This window comes from Gouania willdenowi, chromosome 6 (assembly GCF_900634775.1).
Source record: "Gouania willdenowi chromosome 6, fGouWil2.1, whole genome shotgun sequence".
Lineage (NCBI taxonomy): Eukaryota > Metazoa > Chordata > Actinopteri > Blenniiformes > Gobiesocidae > Gouania > Gouania willdenowi.
The window spans coordinates 61476110-61497772 of NC_041049.1; the positions used below are offsets into that span (position 1 = coordinate 61476110).

Genomic DNA, 21663 nt, shown 5'->3' on the forward strand with positions numbered 1-21663 from the left:
CACCATTCCAGGGTCCATTTCGGCCTCTGTTCTATCTGTTAAAAAAAAAAACCCTCACATTTTCATCAAAAAAATAATTTGTTCTCTCGGGCCCTTTATTAACTTTATCAAGAATTTTGATGTTACTGACGTTTTAACACATTTCTGAATCTTTTGCAGTTATGTACAATATGTAGATTTGTCTACCTCCTCTCTCTCTCTCTCTCTCTCTCTCTCTCTCTCTCTCTCTCTCTCTCTCTCTCTCTATATATATATATATATATATATATATATATATATATATATATATAATGCGGGGTGGTTTTTTTCTGGTTAATTCAATTTGGTTATTGTTTTTTCTTTGTTTTTTATATTTGTATAAAACTGGTGATACTGAATTTATCAGTGAGTATCAGGATAATTGTAAATTGTACCACTTTGAAAACGCTCATAATAAACAAAAATATAAATGGTATTTATTTAAATTGACCTTATTTCATAACGGTTTTCATCACATACTTACCCCTAGCCTAGGTCCTACAAAGTGTTAAAATGCATAATGACAAAAAAGGAAAATGTGTAAATTCGAGCAAACACCAGATTTTCCTCTTATATGATTTCAATTTTTTACTGTTGTAAATGCTTAATTCATCACTGCAAGTTGGTAGGCGATACAAAATTTATATTTTCAACATATAAACGAATGTGTTCATATGTTGTGTTCATGACAATAGACATTTTTAATTCTTTTTTTTTTTAACATTAAATAAAATATGTTTCCTCCGCTAGTTTTGGGAGGAAATATAGTCCCTCGTGGAGGCAACTAAAGTCATTAAAATCAAAATGAGCAATGATTAAATAAACATGTATTTCAGCAGTTTATTTACAACCATTTACAGTTTAATTTAAAGAAAAACGTATTTAAAAAAAAAAAAAAAAGCATGGATTAAAAATTACTGGGTTTAGTAAAAAAAAAAAAAAAAGTAACAGTTCTAGCGGAAGTGGTGTTCAGTCCTGCGGAGGGATAAACCATCACCGGTGTGTGACACACTTCCTTTTTACTGTGGCCGCCATAGCGTGAGGAGCGTTGTTCCCGGCGAGCCGAAAAAACTGACGAAATGGTGAGTTTACCTATTGGTTCTTGATAAATACTCACATAATGAGCAGTGTTTATAATGTGTTTCAAATATTTAAGTTTGGAAACTGGTTTGTCCGAGGTCTGAGGAGATAAACGAGAAAGGAGTGAAGTTGTCATATCCTAGCTAGGCGAAGCTAACACGAGGAGCCATTTTGAACAAGCCGTAGTTACACGTGTTGGTTTGTCATACTCGGATTTTTGTTGTTCATTCATTGTTCGCTGTTTCTATCTGCACTTTGTAAAGTTACAATTTGGTGTCGAGTTTTCTTTTGTTACCACTAGCACTACAACCCTCATCTTTATTCACGTTCTTAGTTTCAGCCTGTAGCCACTGTTAGTCATTATTATGGGCGTTTAGTGTCTGGAAAACTTAATAGTTCTTGCCTTGCAGGAATTTTCTGCTAATTGTAAAATACTCTCTAAAAAAAATGCATCCAGATGTAAAAGTACAATAATGTTTACGTATCCCTATCTTGGTCTGTAGTTTCGGTACCGTAAAAGTATGTCTCAATAATGGTAGATAGATAAAACAGCCACATGGTTTTGACAATGGTTTTAACTTGGCTGGGCGATATGATCCAAAACTCGTATCTCGCCATTTTGTCTCAAATTTACGATATACTGCATTAATGTCGATTTTTGATTGAAATGAAATATCACTAGGAAGCTAATTGTGGGTTACATTTGCTGATGCAAAATGCCACAACTGCACAATTTAAGACGTTTTGGCTTTTCTCCTGTAAAGGATGGCACGTGTGAGTGAGTTCTGTAGTGTGGCTTGTTTAGGGGATGGTCTGGGTTAGGATGCACTTTATCTAACTGCTTTTTATTCTACATTTTAATACATAAGCTATAATATGCATATAGAGATGTAACGATTCACTCAACTCCCGATACGATTCACGATACTGGGTTCACGATACGATTCTCTCGCGATTTATTTTACAAAATGGGACTGTATATAAATGACTGAAAAATATTCCTTTATTTTTGGGGGGGAAATACTATACTATTTTTCATTGTCAAAAGAATCCCTTGATAAACTATTCAAAACAATGCAATTTAACTAAAAATAAATCTTGAATGAAATAAAGGAATAATACAAATGAAGAAGAAGCTTATTATTTAAATTCTGGTTCTATAGTAAACAATACAAAACTGCATAATAGTTATTTTTCTTTTTAAAAGTGCAACTGAAAATGTATTTTGTGCCTTAACAATTGGACTAAAAAACAAAACAAAAAAAACAGTCATTTTACTGTATTTAGGTCAGATATTTGTTTGAACCAACAGAGGGCGCTGGTAGATGCACTCCATCTAACTGCTTTTTATTCTACATTTTAATACATAAGCTATAATATGCGTATGCATATATATATATAGCTTATGTATTAAAATGGATGGAGTGCATCCTAACACAGACCATCCCCTAAACAAGCCACACTTGTGGGTTATGCATATATATATGCGCATATATATATATGGGGAGTGGTGGCCTAGTGGTTAAGGACGCTGGGCTTGTAATCGGAGGGTTGCCGGTTCAAGCCTCACCGGGGCCGTCACTGTGGGATGTTGAGCAAGTCCCTTAACCCCGAACTGCTCCCCAGGCGCCGCAAAATCGCTGCCGACTGCTCCTCAGGGATGGGTTAAGTGCAGAAGACAAATTCCAATAATGTACTAACATTACATGGCCAATTAAAGGCGAAAGCCCGATTTAATTTTTAATTTAATTTAATATATATACACATGCGCATATATACATATGCATATATATATACATGCGCATATTATAGCTTATGTATTAAAATGTAGAATAAAAAGCAGTTAGATGGAGTGCATCTATCTACCATTATTGAGACATACTTTTACGGTACCGAAACTACAGACCAAGATAGGGATACGTAAACATTATTGGACTTTTACATCTGGATGAATTTTTTTTAAGTGAGTATTTTATAATTAGCAGAAAATTCCTGCAAGGCAAGAACTACTAAGTTTTCCAGACACTAAACGCCCATAATAATGACTAACAGTGGCTACAGGCCGAAACTAAGAACGTGAATAAAGATGAGGGTTGTAGTGCTAGTGGTAACAAAAGAAAACTCAACACCAAATTGTAACTTTACAAAGTTCAGATAGAAACAGCGAACAATGAATGAACAACAAAAATCAGAGTATGACAAGTATATGCATATGCATATATGTATGCGTATATGTATGCGTATATGCATATATGTATGCGTATATGCATATATGTATGCGTATATGCATATATGTATGTGTATATGCATATATGTATGTGTATATATGTATATGCATATGCGTGTGTGCATATGCGTGTGTATACATATATGCGCATATGCATATATATATAGGCAATTGTCTATATTGCCAGAACATAAAACTGCATAGTGCATTGTCCAGTTAAATATCTTAAAAAATTTAAAGAGTTTACAGCCACTGTTAAAGGTAGAAAGTCTTTGCTTTTTTAATATGAGAACACATTGCAGTTGTCAATAACTTTTTTAACTTCTCTATTTGCAGGCTTGTGCCCGACCGCTCATCTCGGTCTTTTCCGAGAAAGGAGAATCTGCAGGCAAAAATGTGGTCATGCCTGCTGTGTTCAGAGCCCCAATTCGTCCTGATGTTGTGAATTTTGTTCACACCAACATGCGCAAAAACAACCGCCAGCCGTATGCTGTCAGTGAGCTGGCAGGTGGGTACTTCTCTGCTTATTTGAGGGTTCAAATGGTGTTTGGTTAATTCAGTTATTGCTCAAATTTTGTTTGTAGGTTAAAAAAGACAAGATAAAAAATATAAGTATTATGTGGTATAAATATAATGTAGTACTGTACTTCAAATCTGGGGTATGCAACTCTTTAAAATACACCATAAGGTAAAGTTCAAATAGTATAACAAGGAAAACATCAGAAATAAATGAATAAAAAATGCTACATGTGATAATAAAGGTGAAGGGGCAGATGAGCAATAAAATTTAAGAAACACTGATATAGTACAATATAAATAATTAGTCATAAAATAAAAACCTAATGAAATTAAGGTATAAAACAGTCAATCTTAAATAAAGATTGATTTACATCTAGTTTTGTATCCATTTGTTATAACTGATCTGTGTTTTTATTGCAGGTCACCAGACCAGTGCAGAGTCCTGGGGTACTGGAAGGGCCGTTGCTCGTATTCCTCGTGTCAGAGGAGGTGGTACTCACCGCTCTGGCCAGGGTGCGTTTGGAAATGTATCCTTCTACGTTAAAGCGCTGTGCATTTTTTGCCTCTTTGTAAACAAACAACCTGCTGTGATGGTGTAATTTGCGTCTGACTCTGTGTCCAGTGACAGTTGCCTTCTGTTATACGCTGGCACAGACAGTTGATGAACAATGAGTCTGAGCAGGTCTGCAAGTATCTCCAGCTGATTAATAAACTTCTTGACTCGAGTGTAGATGTGTCGTGGAGGCCGCATGTTTGCTCCCACCAAAACATGGCGTCGCTGGCACCGCAGAATCAATATTACCCAGAAGCGCTACGCCATCTGCTCCGCCCTGGCAGCTTCAGCCATCCCAGCTCTGGTGATGTCCAAAGGTAAGCATCACGATTGACTGACAACATCCAGGGTTGGTGCCACCCAAGGACACTTTACCATAAAACAGTGCAATACATTAAAAAGAGTAATTGATAATTACGATTATGTTGTAATTGCCATCAACATTCTATAAAAATCTGTTTTAAATTAATGCAAAACTGTATAGCCATGTTACAGTTCCATACATGTGTAAACAATTATTAAATGTTTCAAATCAAACTTTCCCATATTTTACTATTAAAAAAATGAAATCTAGGGGTATACTGACAAAAAACTCAGACGCCCACACCAAAAATATTAAAACATATATTCATTGATTAGGAAGCCTAACAAGGTAACAATAAATGAAAAAAAATAGTTTTTAGTGTATTTTACAGCTGATTTAGAACCCGTTATCATTGGATATGCTGAAAAAAAGCTAACAAGACAAAAATTAACTTTTATTAGGTTGTTTATTTCAGGCTCAGTTATTGTGATTAATTGTAATTGAACATGGATAATTACAAATGTTATTGAGCCAACCCTCGCATCGTATGTGATACTGCACAACTTGCCATGATGGTGTAATTTGCGTCTGAATCTGTGAACAATGACAGTTGCCTGCTGTCTTAAGTTGTCTCAGATTATTGATGTCTGATAAATTCTGAGCAAGTCCATCTTAGCCGTAAAAACCCTGACTAACTGGTTAGTGGATGTATTTCAGTATTTAATTGGGATATGTCCATTAGGACACCGCATTGAGGAGATCCCTGAGGTCCCACTGGTTGTTGAGGACAAAGTTGAGGGATATAAGAAAACTAAGGAGGCAGTGCTCCTCTTGAAGAAGCTCAAAGCTTGGAACGACATCAAGAAGGTAAGAATCCATCAGACTGTGCACAGCAATTTGCTTTTATCCTTTGTGTTTTTAACAAGTGTACTTAGTGTCTAAATGTGATGTCCTCAGGTCTATGCCTCCCAACGTATGCGTGCTGGTAAGGGTAAGATGAGGAACCGACGGCGGATTCAGCGCAGAGGGCCCTGCATAGTCTACAACCAAGACGGAGGTTTAACTAAAGCCTTCAGAAATATTCCAGGTGAATATTTGAGAATTAAGCATCCCTGTTGTTTGTGTTTGAGCTGTAAAAGCACCAGGCTCCTTAAACAAGTTAACTCCATTAACAGAAGTCTTAGAATGAGCTGAAGAAAGCCTCGTACTGTCCTCTACGTCAGTGTTTCTCAAATGGAGGTACATGAGAGAGAAGGAATTATTTTTAGTTAAATGATAATCATACTGAATACTACCAGCAACTCACAAAAACATGCAAATTAAGAGAAATATACAGAATAAAAATATCTTCAAGAGGCACTAAATACTGTTTCATTCTGCTTATTTACAAAATCAGACTTTAAAATGTGTTTCATCACTTATTCATTCCATCATTATAATCTATAGTTGTTTTTACCACAATTCTGAGCAAAATGTTCTAGTTGGATAAAGGGGGTACTTTGATTCAAAAGTTAAAGCAGGGGATACTTGAGCCAAAAAAGTTAAGCAGTGTTAAGGGTGTGTTCTTGCATTTAGCAGCCACCAACATGGTTTTTTGTGTTATTTGTCCTCTAATACCTGATCTTTGTTGTTCAGGAATCACTCTGCAGAACGTAAACAAGCTGAACTTGCTGAGATTGGCTCCTGGTGGACACGTCGGACGCTTCTGTATCTGGACCGAAGGCGCTTTCCGTAAACTGGATGAGCTGTACGGCACCTGGCGTAAACCTTCCTCCCTGAAGGTCGATTACAAGTAAGTTATTATTTAAAGTATGCTGTGTGTAGCTTGGAGAGGTTCAAAACAATGATGAGCTTTCACTTCAGGTCCGTGTTTTTGATCGGAATGATATTAGACGAAGTTCTGAGCTAAGGTCCCACAATAAATGATTTTTTTTTTTTAATTTATCATGAAAAAGTACGAATTGATTTTTATTTATCTTTGTTACAGCCTACCCATGCACAAGATGACCAACACAGATCTGAGCAGAATTCTGAAGAGTGAAGAGGTTCAGAAAGCTCTCCGTGCACCAGTGTAAGCAACATTTCTCACTTAATTCTAAGTTTAATCAGCTGTGATGATTGTCCACTTCAGGTCCGTGTTTCTGAACCCTGATTTTAATGGAAGTCCTGAGCAATATTGATATTTAATTTGATGAAAAAGACAGTGTCTTTGTTGCATTGTTGATGAGTTTGTGATGTCATTACAGTAAGAAGATCAACCGTAGAGTTCTGAAGAAGAATCCTCTGAAGAACTTGAAGATCATGCTCAAACTGAATCCTTATGCAAAGACAGCGAGACGTCACGCCATCCTGAAGCACGACCCAGAGGTGAGTAACTTTACGTATTCAATTACCATTACAGTGACCTGCATTTTTTTCTAATTACAATAATTTTTATCCTCATAGTTATGTTCTCAATTACTAAAGTTCAATTACAATTAATCACAATTACTAAGCCTGAAATAAATAACCTCATAAAAGTTACAATTACGTATTTAATTACCCATGTTCAATTTTAATTCAATTACGATTGTCGTCACCAGCATTTTTTCCCAGTTAAAATTAAATTGCAAGCATTTTTTTATCCTCAGAACGTCAATTCAAATTAAAGAGTAACTAAACCCTAAACCCACCTTTTTCTGCTGAATAAATGCGTCTTTGGGTATTAAGTAGTGCTGTTTATTAACCTTAGTCCCACTCTTCACATTTTAGTAAAAGTACGTTAATTTTGCGTGTTTAGTTGTAAAATGTCAGATATAGTGACAACTGAAGGTTATAAGTGAATTTTGCTTTTGGCTGAAACAGATTATTTGACATTACCCTACATCATCAACTTTGACTGTTGATCCCGCCCCTCCTATAAAGGTTTCCTCCAATCGCAGCCCTTAGTTAGCATTGATTGACAGCCTCACTAAGGAAGTTTCATGCTACGTGCGTTCCTGTGGTGATGTTTGATTCTGTCTCTGTGCCTCTATAAAGAGCAGATTCTGCACTAATTTTTATTTTCCCTCCTAGTGGCAGCTCAGCAGAAAGCAGGGGTTTAGTTAGTTTTTAAGTTTAATAACAATTACTGAGCCTGAAATAAATAACCTAATAAAAGTTAACCTTTCTGTTAGCATCTCTTATGCTAACAGGCCCTAAATCAGCTGTAAAGCACACTAAAAACAAATCTATTGGTTATCTTGTTAGGCTTCCTAATCAATGAAAATACAGGTTTTAATATTTTTGGTGTGGTAGTCTAAGCCTTTTTGTGTCCATATAACTCCAGTTTTATTTATTTTTAGTGGTAAAATGTGGGAAAGCTTAATATAAAACATGTCTTAATAATTAACTACATATGTGTAGAACTGTAACATGGTTCCCCAGTTTAGCTTTAAATTCTAATTAACATTTTTTTGTAGAATTTTCTTGACGATTACAAAGTAAATTATCTGAACTCATAAATTATGGTTACGACAGCAGCAGATTTTAAAATTACAATAATAATTAGGCCATAATTGTAATTATTAATTATGCGATTATAATTGCCCCAACCCTGGTGAACTTGATGGTTAATTTGAGGTGTTTGGTTCTTTTTCAGATCAAGGCCAAGATGCTGAAACCCAAGAAAAGGCCTGGAAAGAAGAAGGCAGTTCCTGCCAAACCTAAAGCTTAAATCTATTCACAGAGAAAAAAGCAGTTACGATTAAAGGAGTTGTTTGACTTAAACCTGTCGTTACTGGCACATTTATTTCACATGAGCTTACAAAGAGTTACAAATTCATCACTACATGGAACACATAGTTCAGCAGCTTAATTTTCAGTGAAGAATCTTACAAAAACATGGCTTTTTTTTTTTTTCAAGCAGGCCTGCAACAGAGCCTGTAGAAAGGGTTCAGTATACAATTGAACTTGGCATAAAGCTTCCCATGTGTACGACTGCACAATTCTTCAACACAACGTACTGTGTGAACACTGATACACATCATTGGTTGTAAAAGACCAAAGTGTTGAGGTCACATGGTACCGTGGGTCGGGGTGACTGGCTGACTCAGTCCAATAGTGCTGCACAACCATCCTGCAAAGTCCACCTCCTCTGCCTCAGACTGTTTGATGAAAGAATGGACCTGAGGGGAATTATGGGTACCATTAAAACAGGGTCCACTATAAAACCATTTTATTAGGGTGTGAATTTACCATCAGCTGCTTTAAATCTGCTCTTTCTGCTGGATTCTTGATTAAGCTGCAGCAGAAAAGATGAATGAAGCTGGTTAGTGTTTACATTAAGACAATACTTTCTCTGTAGGTTAGGGATATTTAAATATATTTGTATTAAGGCAGTGAAGTCATGGAATATGTCAACAGTTTTGGAAATGTAGCCTATTTTAATGTTTGAAATATGTTAAACTAAAGATAAATGGTATCTTGAGCGGGGATCATATGGTCTCACAAATTCATGCAAATTCCCTCTCCACCTCATTTATTAAACTGCATAAATAAGATCACTTAAGCTGGTGCACACTAAAAACCAGGAAATGCAAAAAAAAAGGTCTTGGCAAATCAGAACTAAGTCATGGAAAATTGGTAAGTAATTCTTGATCAAAATAGGATCACAATCCAAAAAAGGTTGTTCAACCACCACATTAAATACTGTTATGCCTCCACTTTTTACAAAAAGAGATTATTTAAAATGTTCATTCATTCCATCATGATCTAAAGTTTTATAAGCAAAACATTGTAGTCGGACAAAGAGGGCACTTGGGCATAAAAAGTTTGAAAACCCCCCCCATGGTAAGGCATTAAAAAACTGGAAATTTACTTTCTGGTTCTAAACTACACAATTTTAGGTCGTACAATAACTTGAGAAAGTACACAAAATCCCAACAAATACCTTTAGATTCGTGGTTGTGATGTGGAAAAGTTTAGAGGGTTTGAAATACTTTATCAAGCCACTGTGCTGAGAGAGCATTCCTTTAAAGGAAATGCAGTATTATTCATATACAGATTCTGCAGTATTGACTCTCAAAAATTAATTATTTTTTTTACACAATCACAACAGCATTGCACTTTTGATCATCGTAATATGTTTGTGATTTGCAAAAGCTCAAATATTCAAATTTCGTGTTTAGAAACTACTTCTCCAGTCTGTATTTCCAGTGATCTTTCCAAACATCGTTCCATACAATAAGAGGTGTTGTTTAAATAAACACCACCAGGTGGTGCAAATTAGCCCGATTTTTGACTTGAGGCCCCAACGAAAAAAGAAAGTTAATTTCTCATTTATTTGCAAGTCACATATGACGGTTAGTGTTACCGAATCATTGGCTCATACCAATATATAAATGGGGCCCATTACCCCGTATGTGTCACAGGGATGCCAGGTTTTTCAAATGACTACTCCTCCGTTAGATCTTGTTAGATCGGAATACTCTGAATGAATATGATGAGATGGTTGGAGCCCTTTTCTTTTTTTTTTTTTTCAAAGAAATGGGGCCCGGGGCACTACCCCCCATTTCCGGTAATTTCCAAATGTATAGGAACATAGTCGTGTGATATATGGTTTCAAAGGTAATTCAACGTAGATTGCGATTATACCTCACACAATTCGATTTTTTGAGCAATTTCCATTAAAGTCATTTTCTCATTATTTGTGAGTCAAATATTGCGTTAGTTGGTGGTCCCGAATCATTGACACATACCAAGACATGAATAGGGCCCATTACTCTGTATGTGCCATGGGGGCCCCAATTTTCAAATGACTACTCCTCCGTTAATGCTCATTGAATCAGGCTGTAATTTGACATGGATATTCTATGAGCAGATGTCAAGAGCCTCTCACAGACCTTTTTGAAAGGGAGGAGGACAGGGGCCCACCCCCTTTTCTGGTAATTTCTAAATTCATCGGAAAATAGTCATGTGATATTTCATTTCAAAGGCAATTCATTGTAGATTATGATTTTACGTTGCACATTTTACTTTGTTTTACTCTGTGGAATCGAGTCATTTCACTGAATTCTCGGGAACGTGCTATTCTGTGCGGAGACGTTCTGCGGGCCCGGTTGTAGTTCTTCAGAACTTGTTTAAAAAGTTGTTAATACATACCATTTATTTACAAAATCTTGAAACTCAGCGCCGAAAATGCCAGGCAGCTTGGGTGGAGGCTGAAATGAAAGAAGTCCTGTTAGAAATAAAGGTTCCAAATATGCAGCGAGAATTTTCCAAGTTGATTAGAACCATACCTCATTGACTATGTAATCAAGCAGCTCAAATATTGCCATTGGAGGTCTGCTGTCTGGGCCGTACGCTGCAGAGCAAAATCACACACTTATGTCTGAAATAGGCAAGGAACCAGATAAGGTTGTTTTACAGTATTAGAGAAGGTATTGGAGAATAAGCCTTTTCACACTGCACATGATAAAAACATGTTATATAAATTAAAAATAAATAAATAAAATAATATTAAGAATGAATAAAAAAAAAATAATCATCCACCTTCCCTTTTAATTCAAATTAGATTTTTTCCAATTGAATGTGCGTCATAACTTCATGTAACAAATTATTATAGGTTGGAGGGCTTTGAGACCGATACCACGTTTCCACAAAAAATATTAAAAGGAATTAACGCTCCAACGCTGTCAGCTATGGCAAGTTTATCCCTCTTGACCTTTGACCTCATGCGTGAGAACTGAACAAGAGCGAGATTTCAAAGAGTGTGAAAAGGCTTATATTGATGTCATGGAGCCTCAAAGAAGCCCAGTTGTCTTCAGAAAGCTAAAGACTAAATATGAACTAATCATGTCCTCAGTCAGACTTACAGCTGCTGGGTCGTCCTGGTGGGCATGGCTTTGGGGAGGACTGGCTGCAGCCTGCGTCTCCTTCCACTGGAAAACCAAATATCTGTTCCAGCTCCATGGAATCAGGAGGTGGAATTGGGAAACGTCCTATGGCCATTTCCACCAGAGACAGTCCCATGCTCCAGATGTCCGACTGAACGGAGTAATGGGTGCCCTGTAGTCGCTCTGGCTGCAAAACAAGCCACGTTTTAATTTGATCTGTGGAACATTAGCAAATTCAAAGGAAACTCATGTCATGATTTTCTACTACTTTTCTATAATAGATCAGCAGATGTTTTTAATCATATTTATTTGAATTTGTTAGCAGGAAGAGGGAAAAGTGACTGATTACTCATGTTAACTGTCTAGTTTTTGACACACTGTCTATTTAAATGAATAGAAATATAATGTTTGTGGTTAGGTATGAAGTTGTTGAAAAGATCTGATGTGAAAAAATATTAAAATGACATTTTGAAGACGCTTTCATGAAGGGTACCATTTTGGTCCTAAGCTCAAAGAGTGTTTTTCTTAAAAATAAATGCTCATAGCTCTAAAAGTAATCATGCCTCAAAATCAATGTTCCTATCAATTATTGACCTCATCAAGGCTGTAATAACTTCATATCAAATGTTCCACTTTGCATTTTATTTTTGAAAAAAATTGCATATTTTGTGCTTTTATCATTGAAAAAAAACAGTGTTTTTATGACAAAAAGGGCATAATAAAAAATACAGAAATATAATGAAAACATTATCTCTATGGTTATGTCTGGAGTTGTTGAAAAGATATGATGAGAAAAAATGTTTTATGAAGGGTACCGTTTTAGTACCGAAGCTCAAAAGAGTGTATCTTTTTTTAAAAGTGCCCTGAGGGTTAAATTCCTCACTGACCGACATGTACGAGCGAGTTCCCACAAACGAGTTGGCCATGGAGTCGATGAGCTGTCCGCTCACTCCAAAGTCACACAGCTTGATCTCTCCACGGGAGTTCACCAGGATGTTGGAAGGCTTGACGTCTGAAGGAATGTGATCACGGTGAGAAAATGTCTTCCAGGTATGTAACGAAACAAAGTACAATAACAATTTATTGTGCCGTGCTTAAAAAAAAAAGAGTGAATCCTTTACCTCTGTGCATGATCTTATGCTTCTCCCTCAGGTATGAAAGCCCTTTTATGACCTGTGAAGACAGACATGAGCACAGTTAGGTTACAGAGCGAATACAACCCCACAATGCATCATTTTGCAAATATCAATTTCCAATTTATAACCTGGGAAATTATTTTCAGTACACAAAAAAACAAACACCGATTTGAGATAGAAAAATGTATTTGGGCAGTATTATAAAAATTCACGTTATAATGGTTTTGCTACAGTGATATACATTCCTTTAGCCTCATTCAGAGGATCAACATTGAAAAAGTTCTGTTTCCTCCCTCCCTTGTTATTCCACATTTTGTAAAAAGTAAAAAGTTACCCCAATATAGACATCAAAAGGAGGAAACTCCTCCTGACAATCCTGGCACCACCTACCCTACATAAGAATGTGAGCTCCTCCCTCTCAAACTACCTCACAGGTAAAACAAACATAGCGACGGCAGGTTGATATCACAGTTAATATGACAGGTAATATATTTACATCCAGTATATAGATAATCCAGTATATAATGTAGATAAACCAAAAAACGCTCACAACAGTTCCACTTTTAGTAGCCGTTATACCGCCTTGTATCGCCTTTATGGGATGATCTGACGTGTTTGTGATCCAATGCGATGCAGTGGTTGGACAAAGCAATGGACTATCGTCTTAAATGTACTATTTCTGTGGTCAGAAAAGATGAAGAGGAGAAGAAAGCGACGTAGCAGCTCATGTGAGTGTTTGAAACAGCTGACTCAGCTGTTAGTTGAGAGTTTACTTCCCTGCGGCGCAGAGTGAGCAGTCATAATCAGTTCCATTTTTAGTAGCCGTTATACCACCTCGTATTGCCTTTATGGGATGATCTGACGTGTTTGTGACCCAATGCGACGCAGCGGTTGGACAAAACAATGAACTTTTGTCTGAAATGGACTATGTCTGTGGTCAGTAGAGGTGAGGTGGAGAAGGAAGACTGTTAATGATTTACTGCTGCTGCAATCAACACACACCCTGAAGTAGCACTGAAATAGTGTGTGTTTAGGCCATAGATGGGGACTCGAGTTTGCAACTTGAATTCGAGTGGCACTTAAGTTACGCTCACAGAGACTTCAGACTTGACTTGGACTCGTGTTTTGGGACTCGTGTTTCTGCGATCTGCCCATGCCACAGGTTTACTACCATAGTGATTGTCTTTTGCTATCCACACACTCTTGTGATTCTTTTCAGACAAAAAACTGCACATTGTAGTAAAACACATGGCTATTTAAGCGGCTATTGTGATTATGAGAACGACAAATGATGCTTCAGAGTGTGTGTTTAACTACCACAGAAATAGTCCATTTAAGACAATTGCTCATTGTTTTCTCCAACAGCTGCGTTGCATTGTGTCACAAACATGTCAGATCATGACATGTCATAATGGAGATACAAGGTGGTATATAGGCTGCTAAAAGCGAAACTGATTATGTGTATCTATATACTGGATAATCTATATACTGAAAAAGATATTAACTGTGATATCAACCTGCCTTCGCCATGTTCATTTTACCTGTGAGAGAGAGGGGCTCACATTCTTATAGGGTAAGAGGAGCCAGGATTATCAGGAGGAGGAGTTTCCCCCTATGAGTCAAAAAGGGGCAAAAATCCAACTCGTCCGTTTGGAGTTGACTTTTTATAAAATGTGGAATAACAAGGGAGGGAGGAAACCGAACTTTTCAACGTTTGGTCCTCTGAATGAGGCTAAAGGAATGTATATCACTGTAGGAATATACGTTATAAAGTGATTTTTTTCTTAATATTGCCCCTTTAAAGGTACTCACAGCAATGCTGACTTTTCCAAGGATCTGCTCTGGGATTTTTCCAGCTTTCTTCAGCGACTGGTCCAGAGAGCCCCCATCCTGGGACCAGAAAGGTGACAAAAAGCATCCATCAAGAATAAACATATACATGCCAACATCGTAATGGTTTTAAAACAAAAAACACACAACACTCATAGTGAATGCTGTACCATGTGCTCCATGCAGATGCTGATTTCTCCGTCGCTGTAAAAAGCTCCGTAGAAGCCAACGATGTACGGGGAGTTACACTCGTGCAGAACCTGCAGCTCTCGGATGATCTGGTTCCTGATCGCAGGTTTGATCTCCAGGTGGATGAGCTGCAACAGAAGATTAAAGCTCTAATACTGCACAAAAACTAGTTACTCTGGACTTCACGTTATTACATTTGAAAATACTGACACATTTTTATTCACTGTAAAGGCTGTTTTATTGGCTTTCTGTACGGTATTAAAATCAGAGATGGAAAAAAGTCACTGCTTCTCAAGTCTCAAGTAAGTCTCAGGTCAAGACAGTCTAGTCCAGGGATCACCAACTTTTCTGAAACTGTCTTTTGTTTTCAAGTCCTTCATGATTCTGTCGAGTCTCAAGTCATCAAATTTGTGACTCGTGTCCACACTGTTGATTACAATAGTTTTAAAAAAAAAAGTTGAGGTCGAGGGTCATAAACCAGATCAAATATACACAAACTCTGAGATTCTTTACAACATACATGGTGGAGGATGAATGAGCGTCATGGGTGGGGGTCTCCAACCCGTGGTGCAGCTCACCTTCCTGGCCATGATGAGGCCGGAGGGTCGATGGGACACCTTAAATACAACTCCTCCATTTCCTGCGCCGAGCTCACAGATCTTCTCACAGTCGTCGTCCTTAAGCTCTCCAACTTTCTGCTTCTGTGTCAGAAAAGCTTCCAGACGTTTCCTCTGCTGCTCGTCCAGCTCCAGCTCCTCCAACTTCTTCTGCAACGCCCCCAAGTTGGTTCTGGTTAAGAGTAACATGAAAAACAGAAAGAAAAAAAACGTGTTGGTGTATTACAACTGGGTTTTAAACTGAGCTTCAACTGCAATTTATTGAAACTTTAAAGCGCATGTGTCAAACTCAAGGCCTGGGGGGAAAATCCGGTCCTTTAGAGCAGTGGTTCTCAAACTTTCTTGGCCATGTACCCCCTTTTTCTTATTTCTGAATGCAAGTACCCCCTTTGTTCGACTACAATGTTTTGCTTGGAAAACTATTTAAAAACAACCATAGAGCATAATGATTGAATGAACGAGTGATAACACACATTTTAAATAATCTCATTTTGTAAACTAGACAAGACCTGTATTTGCAAGGAGAATATGTATTTGGCAATTGAAAATAGGTAAAAATGACAACCAGTATCTGGATTTGTTGACAAGTTATATAATGTAGGAAAAACAGAAGACTGACCTTGACCTTAAATATGACCTTGAGCTAATGTCAATGTTGTATTTGAAAGGAAAGGAAATGTTGTTCAATGGTATCAGTCTGAGCACTGTATCTCAATTTGTGGCCAAGTTATTGGGAAAAAAGTGTTTTGTTTTGGGTTTTTTTTACTTTGAGCAAAGGTCAAGGTCACACACTGAAAGGAAATGTTGTTCAATGGTACCAGCTTGAGCACTGTATCTCAATTTGTAGCCAAGTTATAGGGAAAAAAAAGTTTTTTTTTTGTGACGTCATGAACTTTGACCCCGATCTTTTTACTCGTAGGTCGTACAGCTTTGGTGTAATTAAATAAAATACTCCACTTGAGATGAGCTTGACCTTGACATTTTGACTTCAAACAAGGTCAAATAATCATCCTTGACATTGCCCCTATGAGATGACATACGTGTCATTAGTGCTGCATTAATAGCCTAGGAGGAGTTCTAGGACAAAGAAGTTGCAGAAGAAAAATAACAAGAACTTAGCTAAGATTACAATGTATTTAGCAATTTTCAATTACAGTGGTGATTTAACCCAGTAAGAAGTAAACCAGCGTCGTAGTACAGCATACACCAAATAAATCCTGGAAGTTAGAGCAATAAGAGCAAATCCAGTTTTGTAGTACAGGCCCTTAAAGGTTCTCTGACAAGAGTTGTATTTGGATAGTTTTGATGGTATTACAAAACGTATTTATCAATGATATCAAAATGGAAAAGTCTACGTCATGAGATTGGGAAGATGTAAGGCTACTCATTACGGAGCCACTTCTTCATGCAATTACTTCTCTTTCTGACTTTTTAAGACTATTGTCTTAGCCTTTGATCAGCTGATGAAAAGCCTGTTTACATATGGTTGCCTATACACTTGTTTTGAGTCCTACTCTAGCCAATTATTTTTATTTTTCAGTGGCTGAAGCTTAAAAAATAAGTTAAATGTGTTTTATAAAGCTCTACTTACATCCAGGGTACCAATCACCAGTGCTAAATTAGACAAATACTCAATCCTATCTGGGTATTAAGACTTTGTTCAGGAGAGTATTATGCTCAGAGGCTTAAAAGAGCTGTAAAACATGTTTCAAGGTTTCTTTTCTGAAAATTGTGTTTGTGGCATTAATAAAACCTCTGTGAATTTGAATAGTGAATTACGTGAGCTCAATTTGAAAACACGGTCTAAAAACACGTATTCTTAAGCTTTTCTTCCTTAGAAAAAGCAGTGAGGAGGAGGCGTGAAGGCCAGGGAACAACTGGCGTGTGGAGATTACATAACGTGGTGTTTTAATGTTCTCTCAAGGTGTAAAAGATGAATGAATCACACAATAGTAGGTATTGTTTGAGCAAACATGAAATCTGTGTTTAGTTTAAAGCACATCTGTCTAATTTGGAAAGTTTTCCATTCAATAATTCTTGCTTTTTCAAACATCTGTCCACAATGGTGAATCACTAAAAAAGCCTCTTTGTACCACACAGCAGGGAGAGGGTTAAGTGCTTTTATTTTTGACAACAGGCCTCCATAACCATGGAGACGAGGTGCAGAGTTTGAGCTGCAGTGGGAGGCGTGGGTGTTCAGTCGACAAGAGCTGGAGGTGGAGGACGCATGAGATGGAGAGAAGAGCAGCAGTTAAAACAAACCCTCCTCCTGCTAAAGGATGAAACAAGCAGAAAGCCCACCTTTTCACCTCCATCCACCCAATGTCCGAGAACCTCAAAGTGTATCTGTGCAGCTTCAATGATGCAAAGATTAGAGTTCTTTCATCCAGTTATTTTTTGTTCAGTAGATTTTTTTTGTGGGTAAAGTAAAATCCAAAATCCAAACACACGCATCTTTAAAACCAATTCTGACCAATTAACAGAGAACTATTGAGAACCCAAATGTTACAGTATAGAAAATATGAATTTCCTATAAAAACAGAAAAACTAAGCCAAGTTAGAATGTTTTTTACTTATTTTTAGCTCATCAATTTAGAAAAACTGAACGTTTTTTCCTTCAGTCAATGCAACAAGCTGCCGTAGATTTCTGTATTTACAAGTGTTGGAAAAACTCCATGTTCCATGATTTCTAGACAGCTAAAAAAAAGAAGTGTCTATTCGTATGATTGCCGTACGGACAGCCCCCGGTGCTATTAGTACATTTACCGAAATACACGTCTTTGGGTTAGATTAGGTTATAACCCTATATCGCAACAATTTTTAGGGTTAGGGTTAGTTTTAGTCTCAGTCATGTGACTTAAATTGGCCAATGAGGGGCGTTGCGTACGGATAGAATGTCGGTATACTGATACGGCAACCGTACAAATAGCCACTGCCTTAAAAAATAGACATCATGGTCCAGTCCGCCTTGTTGGCTTCCTACCGCCTTCATTGACAGCGCGCATTGGGTTGATTTACAGTCAGTGGGCGTGTAAGGAACCTTAATGGGAGAACATGTATAGGAGAGAGGCGCAAAACTGCAGGCGCGTAAAAAAAAGAAGAATTACATCCATTCATTAAATTTTTTTTTTAAAGCAAACTCGATTAAAAATAAATGCAAACAAAGCAATGATCAAATTGATTGACATTTTGTTCAACAAATGTTAATCTTGAGGCTTGGATCTCTTGCTAACACAGATTAAGAAGTTAAAGTTAACTACTGTCGACTAAGATCTTTAATACAATCTATCTACATGTGCGGTCAAATTGTCATTATCTTAAATACTAACATGTGATTTAATACTTCACGTCTAAATATATAATTGACAATACTATCTGGACTATAGAATCTTAATAATGTATAACTGCTTTGAGTATGCGTGGTCAAATGTAATGTTTGTGCCTGTGTAGTAAAGTTTTTTAAGAAAGGAAGTCATTCTCCTAGTTGACAGGTTACGTAATGGCATATATCCTGTTTGTTCGTTCAACTTGCTCATGTGAGCTGAGAAGTAGAGTAGCATGTCACAACAGTTTAATATCTGCATTAGAGCATTTGGTTAAATAGTGGTGGATGCAGGCCTACATAAAAGCATCTTAAATAGATACAGTATCTAAGGCCTACATAAAAGCATCTTAAATAGATTGAAAGGCCTACATAAAAGCATCTTAAATAGATAGAAATGCCTACATAAAAGCATCTTAAATAGATAGAAAGGTCTACATAAAAGCATCTTAAATAGATAGAAAGGCCTACATAAAAGCATCTTAAATAGATAGAAAGGTCTACATAAAAGCATCTTAAATAGATAGAAAGGCCTACATAAAAGCATCTTAAATAGATAGAAAGGCCTACATAAAAGCATCTTAAATAGATAGAAAGGTCTACATAAAAGCATCTTAAATAGATAGAAAGGCCTACATAAAAGCATCTTAAATAGATAGAAAGGTCTACATAAAAGCATCTTAAATAGATAGAAAGGTCTACATAAAAGCATCTTAAATAGATAGAAAGGCCTACATAAAAGCATCTTAAATAGATAGAAAGGTCTACATACAGTAAAAGCATCTTAAATAGATAGAAAGGTCTACATAAAAGCATCTTAAATAGATAGAAAAGCCTACATAAAAGCATCTTAAATAGATATCTAAAGCCTACACACAAAGGAAACAAAGAAAAACAAAGATTTAAAGGGAGAGTCATGGAGCTACTGGCTTTTTAAAAATGACAGATCGATCTGATTCATCCATAATAAAGGCAAAAACTGTGATTATATTCAAGTTGGACATGTTTCTTTCTTTGTTATTAATACATTTCTTTGTATTGTTTAAAATAATCTATTTTTCTGGCATTGATTACTCATGCATATTAGTTTTGAGATTATTTTCAATGCGATAATATAATATAAAACATGCCTGAATTAGCCAAGGATGCAAATTTATATTATATGGCAATTTCAAACTCTGCCTATGATAAATATATAGATAGATAGATAGATAGATAGATAGATAATAGATATTCAGATAGATAGATAGACAGATAGACAGATAGATAGATAGATAGATAGATAGATAGATAGACATACAGATAGATAGATAGATAGATAGATAGATAGAAAGACATACAGATCGATAGACATACAGATAGATAGATAGATAGATAGATAGATAGATAGAAAGACATACAGATAGATAGATAGATAGATAGATAGATAGATAGATAGATAGATAGATAGATAGATAGATAGATAGATATACATATAGATAGATAGATAGATAGATGTTTCCCTTTAAGGGATGTAATATGGCTGATGATTGTCTGCTGTAGATGATATAACTAAGATAGAATGTGAATGATTCACACACACACACACACACACACACACACACACACACACACACACACGCACACACGCACACACACACACACACACACACACACACACACACACACACACACACACACACACACACACACACACACACACCTGTCAGTCACTCACTCTGTTGCTCCATTGGCGTTGATGGTGTTTCCATCAGGGAGGGGGTTGAGCTGGATGGGCTCGGGCTTCCTTCTCTTCTGCATGTTGTGTCACAGCTGGATGGAGACACGCGCACAGCTGGATGGAGACACGTTCACTGACACTGGGAGGCTGCAGTGCTCAGATTCTTCTCAATGGGTGGATGATGTGGATGTGAATGAAACGTCACCAACATGTTTACATCCGGACAGCATGGAAGGAGCTACAGGGCGCCTCCTGCTGGTAATAAGTAGATACTACGACATAAGATTCATGGGGTTATGTAATAAAAATGAATCGAACAATACAGCACGGTTTGAAAGATGTTGGGCTCAACGCAAGGTGTGAGGGTAGATGTGTCTTATTACTCAATTAAAAAAAAAAAATATGATCAATCCAAAAACAACTATTCAATAATAATTTTTTTAAAAAAATGACTTAAATATATTTACATTTTCAACGAAAAAAAGTGTTCAAATAAAAATAAAAACAAATAATTGCATTTAAACACTTTTTTATTTATTTATTTATTTTTTTGATTGAAAATATTTATTTATTTATTTATTTTTTATGTCACCCTTTTTTGTATTTGGGCCATATTATGGGTAGTACATTTGTGTCTTTATTATTCAATCAAAAAAATATGATTAAATAATATAAAATTATTAATAATAATTAATAATTATTTGGGTCACAATTTTTTTTTTTTTTTTTGCATTTGAACACTTTTTTTTCTTTGAATGAAATATTTATTTTCGATTGAAGTGATTTTTTTTTTTTATTGAATAATAAAGACATATCTACCTCCATAAACGGTAATCATGACCCATATTAAACTTGCAGAGGTGTAAAGAGTACTGATATATTCTACTCAAGTAGAGGTACTGTTACTTGATTGAAATTGTACTCAAGTACAAGTAAAAAGTAAGTCAATTAAATAGTACTCAACCACAATTATTTTTGGTAATGAATTTACTTTAATAATAATATAATTGTGAGTGCTGTTAGTCAGGGTGAGAACATCGCCCTCTATAGGACAGATTAGGGAGAGCATCCTTCCTATAAATCACAGGTGTAGGTAATGTAATTAGGACCCCATAGTCTTCTTCTGAATCCTGGCAGAGGTGTGAGAGGAGCTCCTTGTTTGTTTGCAGGTAAGGAGGATTCTTGGAGAAGCAATGTCATGAATTCAGTTGAAATTCAACAGCTATTCATATGTAGTTGTACAGAAGTCCAGCTGACTGACCTGAGCTAAATGAAACACAGTGTGAAGGTTCCA

General features: G+C 36.5%; 2 protein-coding genes and 4 non-coding genes across 6 annotated transcripts; 5 read left to right on the top strand and 1 right to left on the bottom strand.

The window, feature by feature from the left end:
* Positions 1-982: 982 nt before the first annotated feature.
* On the top strand, positions 983-8448 carry rpl4 (ribosomal protein L4). Its single transcript, XM_028450324.1, has 10 exons — positions 983-1100; positions 3662-3833; positions 4265-4371; positions 4576-4714; positions 5444-5568; positions 5659-5788; positions 6337-6493; positions 6689-6772; positions 6948-7068; positions 8321-8448. Exons 1-10 carry the CDS (start codon positions 1098-1100, stop codon positions 8393-8395), a joined length of 1113 nt encoding a protein of 370 aa, XP_028306125.1. The 5' UTR covers positions 983-1097; the 3' UTR covers positions 8396-8448.
* LOC114466274 (small nucleolar RNA SNORD16) lies at positions 4428-4525 on the top strand. The gene has a single exon (XR_003674423.1). It is a non-coding gene; the product is annotated as a small nucleolar RNA SNORD16 (small nucleolar RNA).
* LOC114466275 (small nucleolar RNA SNORD16) lies at positions 5267-5365 on the top strand. The gene has a single exon (XR_003674425.1). It is a non-coding gene; the product is annotated as a small nucleolar RNA SNORD16 (small nucleolar RNA).
* Positions 6540-6609, top strand: LOC114466272 (small nucleolar RNA SNORD18). Its single transcript, XR_003674421.1, has one exon. It is a non-coding gene; the product is annotated as a small nucleolar RNA SNORD18 (small nucleolar RNA).
* LOC114466273 (small nucleolar RNA SNORD18) lies at positions 6808-6875 on the top strand. Its single transcript, XR_003674422.1, has one exon. It is a non-coding gene; the product is annotated as a small nucleolar RNA SNORD18 (small nucleolar RNA).
* Positions 8449-8450: 2 nt separating the features above from the next.
* Positions 8451-20585, bottom strand: map2k1 (mitogen-activated protein kinase kinase 1). Its single transcript, XM_028450323.1, has 11 exons — positions 20367-20585; positions 15289-15499; positions 14692-14838; positions 14504-14581; positions 12677-12728; positions 12443-12567; positions 11535-11742; positions 10959-11023; positions 10822-10880; positions 8917-8962; positions 8451-8846 (listed from the first exon to the last, which is right to left on the bottom strand). The coding sequence occupies exons 1-11, from the start codon at positions 20447-20449 to the stop codon at positions 8736-8738; spliced, it is 1185 nt and encodes a 394-aa protein (XP_028306124.1). The 5' UTR covers positions 20450-20585; the 3' UTR covers positions 8451-8735.
* Between the last annotated feature and the right edge of the window lie 1078 nt (positions 20586-21663).

Bases quoted from the DNA above. Each gene is read 5' to 3' on its own strand.
- rpl4 (XM_028450324.1), top strand. The intron at 4,715-5,443 runs GTAAGCATCACG...TATGTCCATTAG, and splicing joins AGCTCTGGTGATGTCCAAAG to GACACCGCATTGAGGAGATC. The intron at 5,789-6,336 runs GTGAATATTTGA...TTTGTTGTTCAG, and splicing joins AGCCTTCAGAAATATTCCAG to GAATCACTCTGCAGAACGTA.
- map2k1 (XM_028450323.1), bottom strand. From the start codon at position 20,449: ATGCAGAAGAGAAGGAAGCCCGAGCCCATCCAGCTCAACCCCCTCCCT. The intron at 14,839-15,288 runs GTGAGCTGCACC...CTTCTGTTGCAG, and splicing joins GCCTCATCATGGCCAGGAAG to CTCATCCACCTGGAGATCAA. The intron at 10,881-10,958 runs GTATGGTTCTAA...CTTTCATTTCAG, and splicing joins TTGATTACATAGTCAATGAG to CCTCCACCCAAGCTGCCTGG.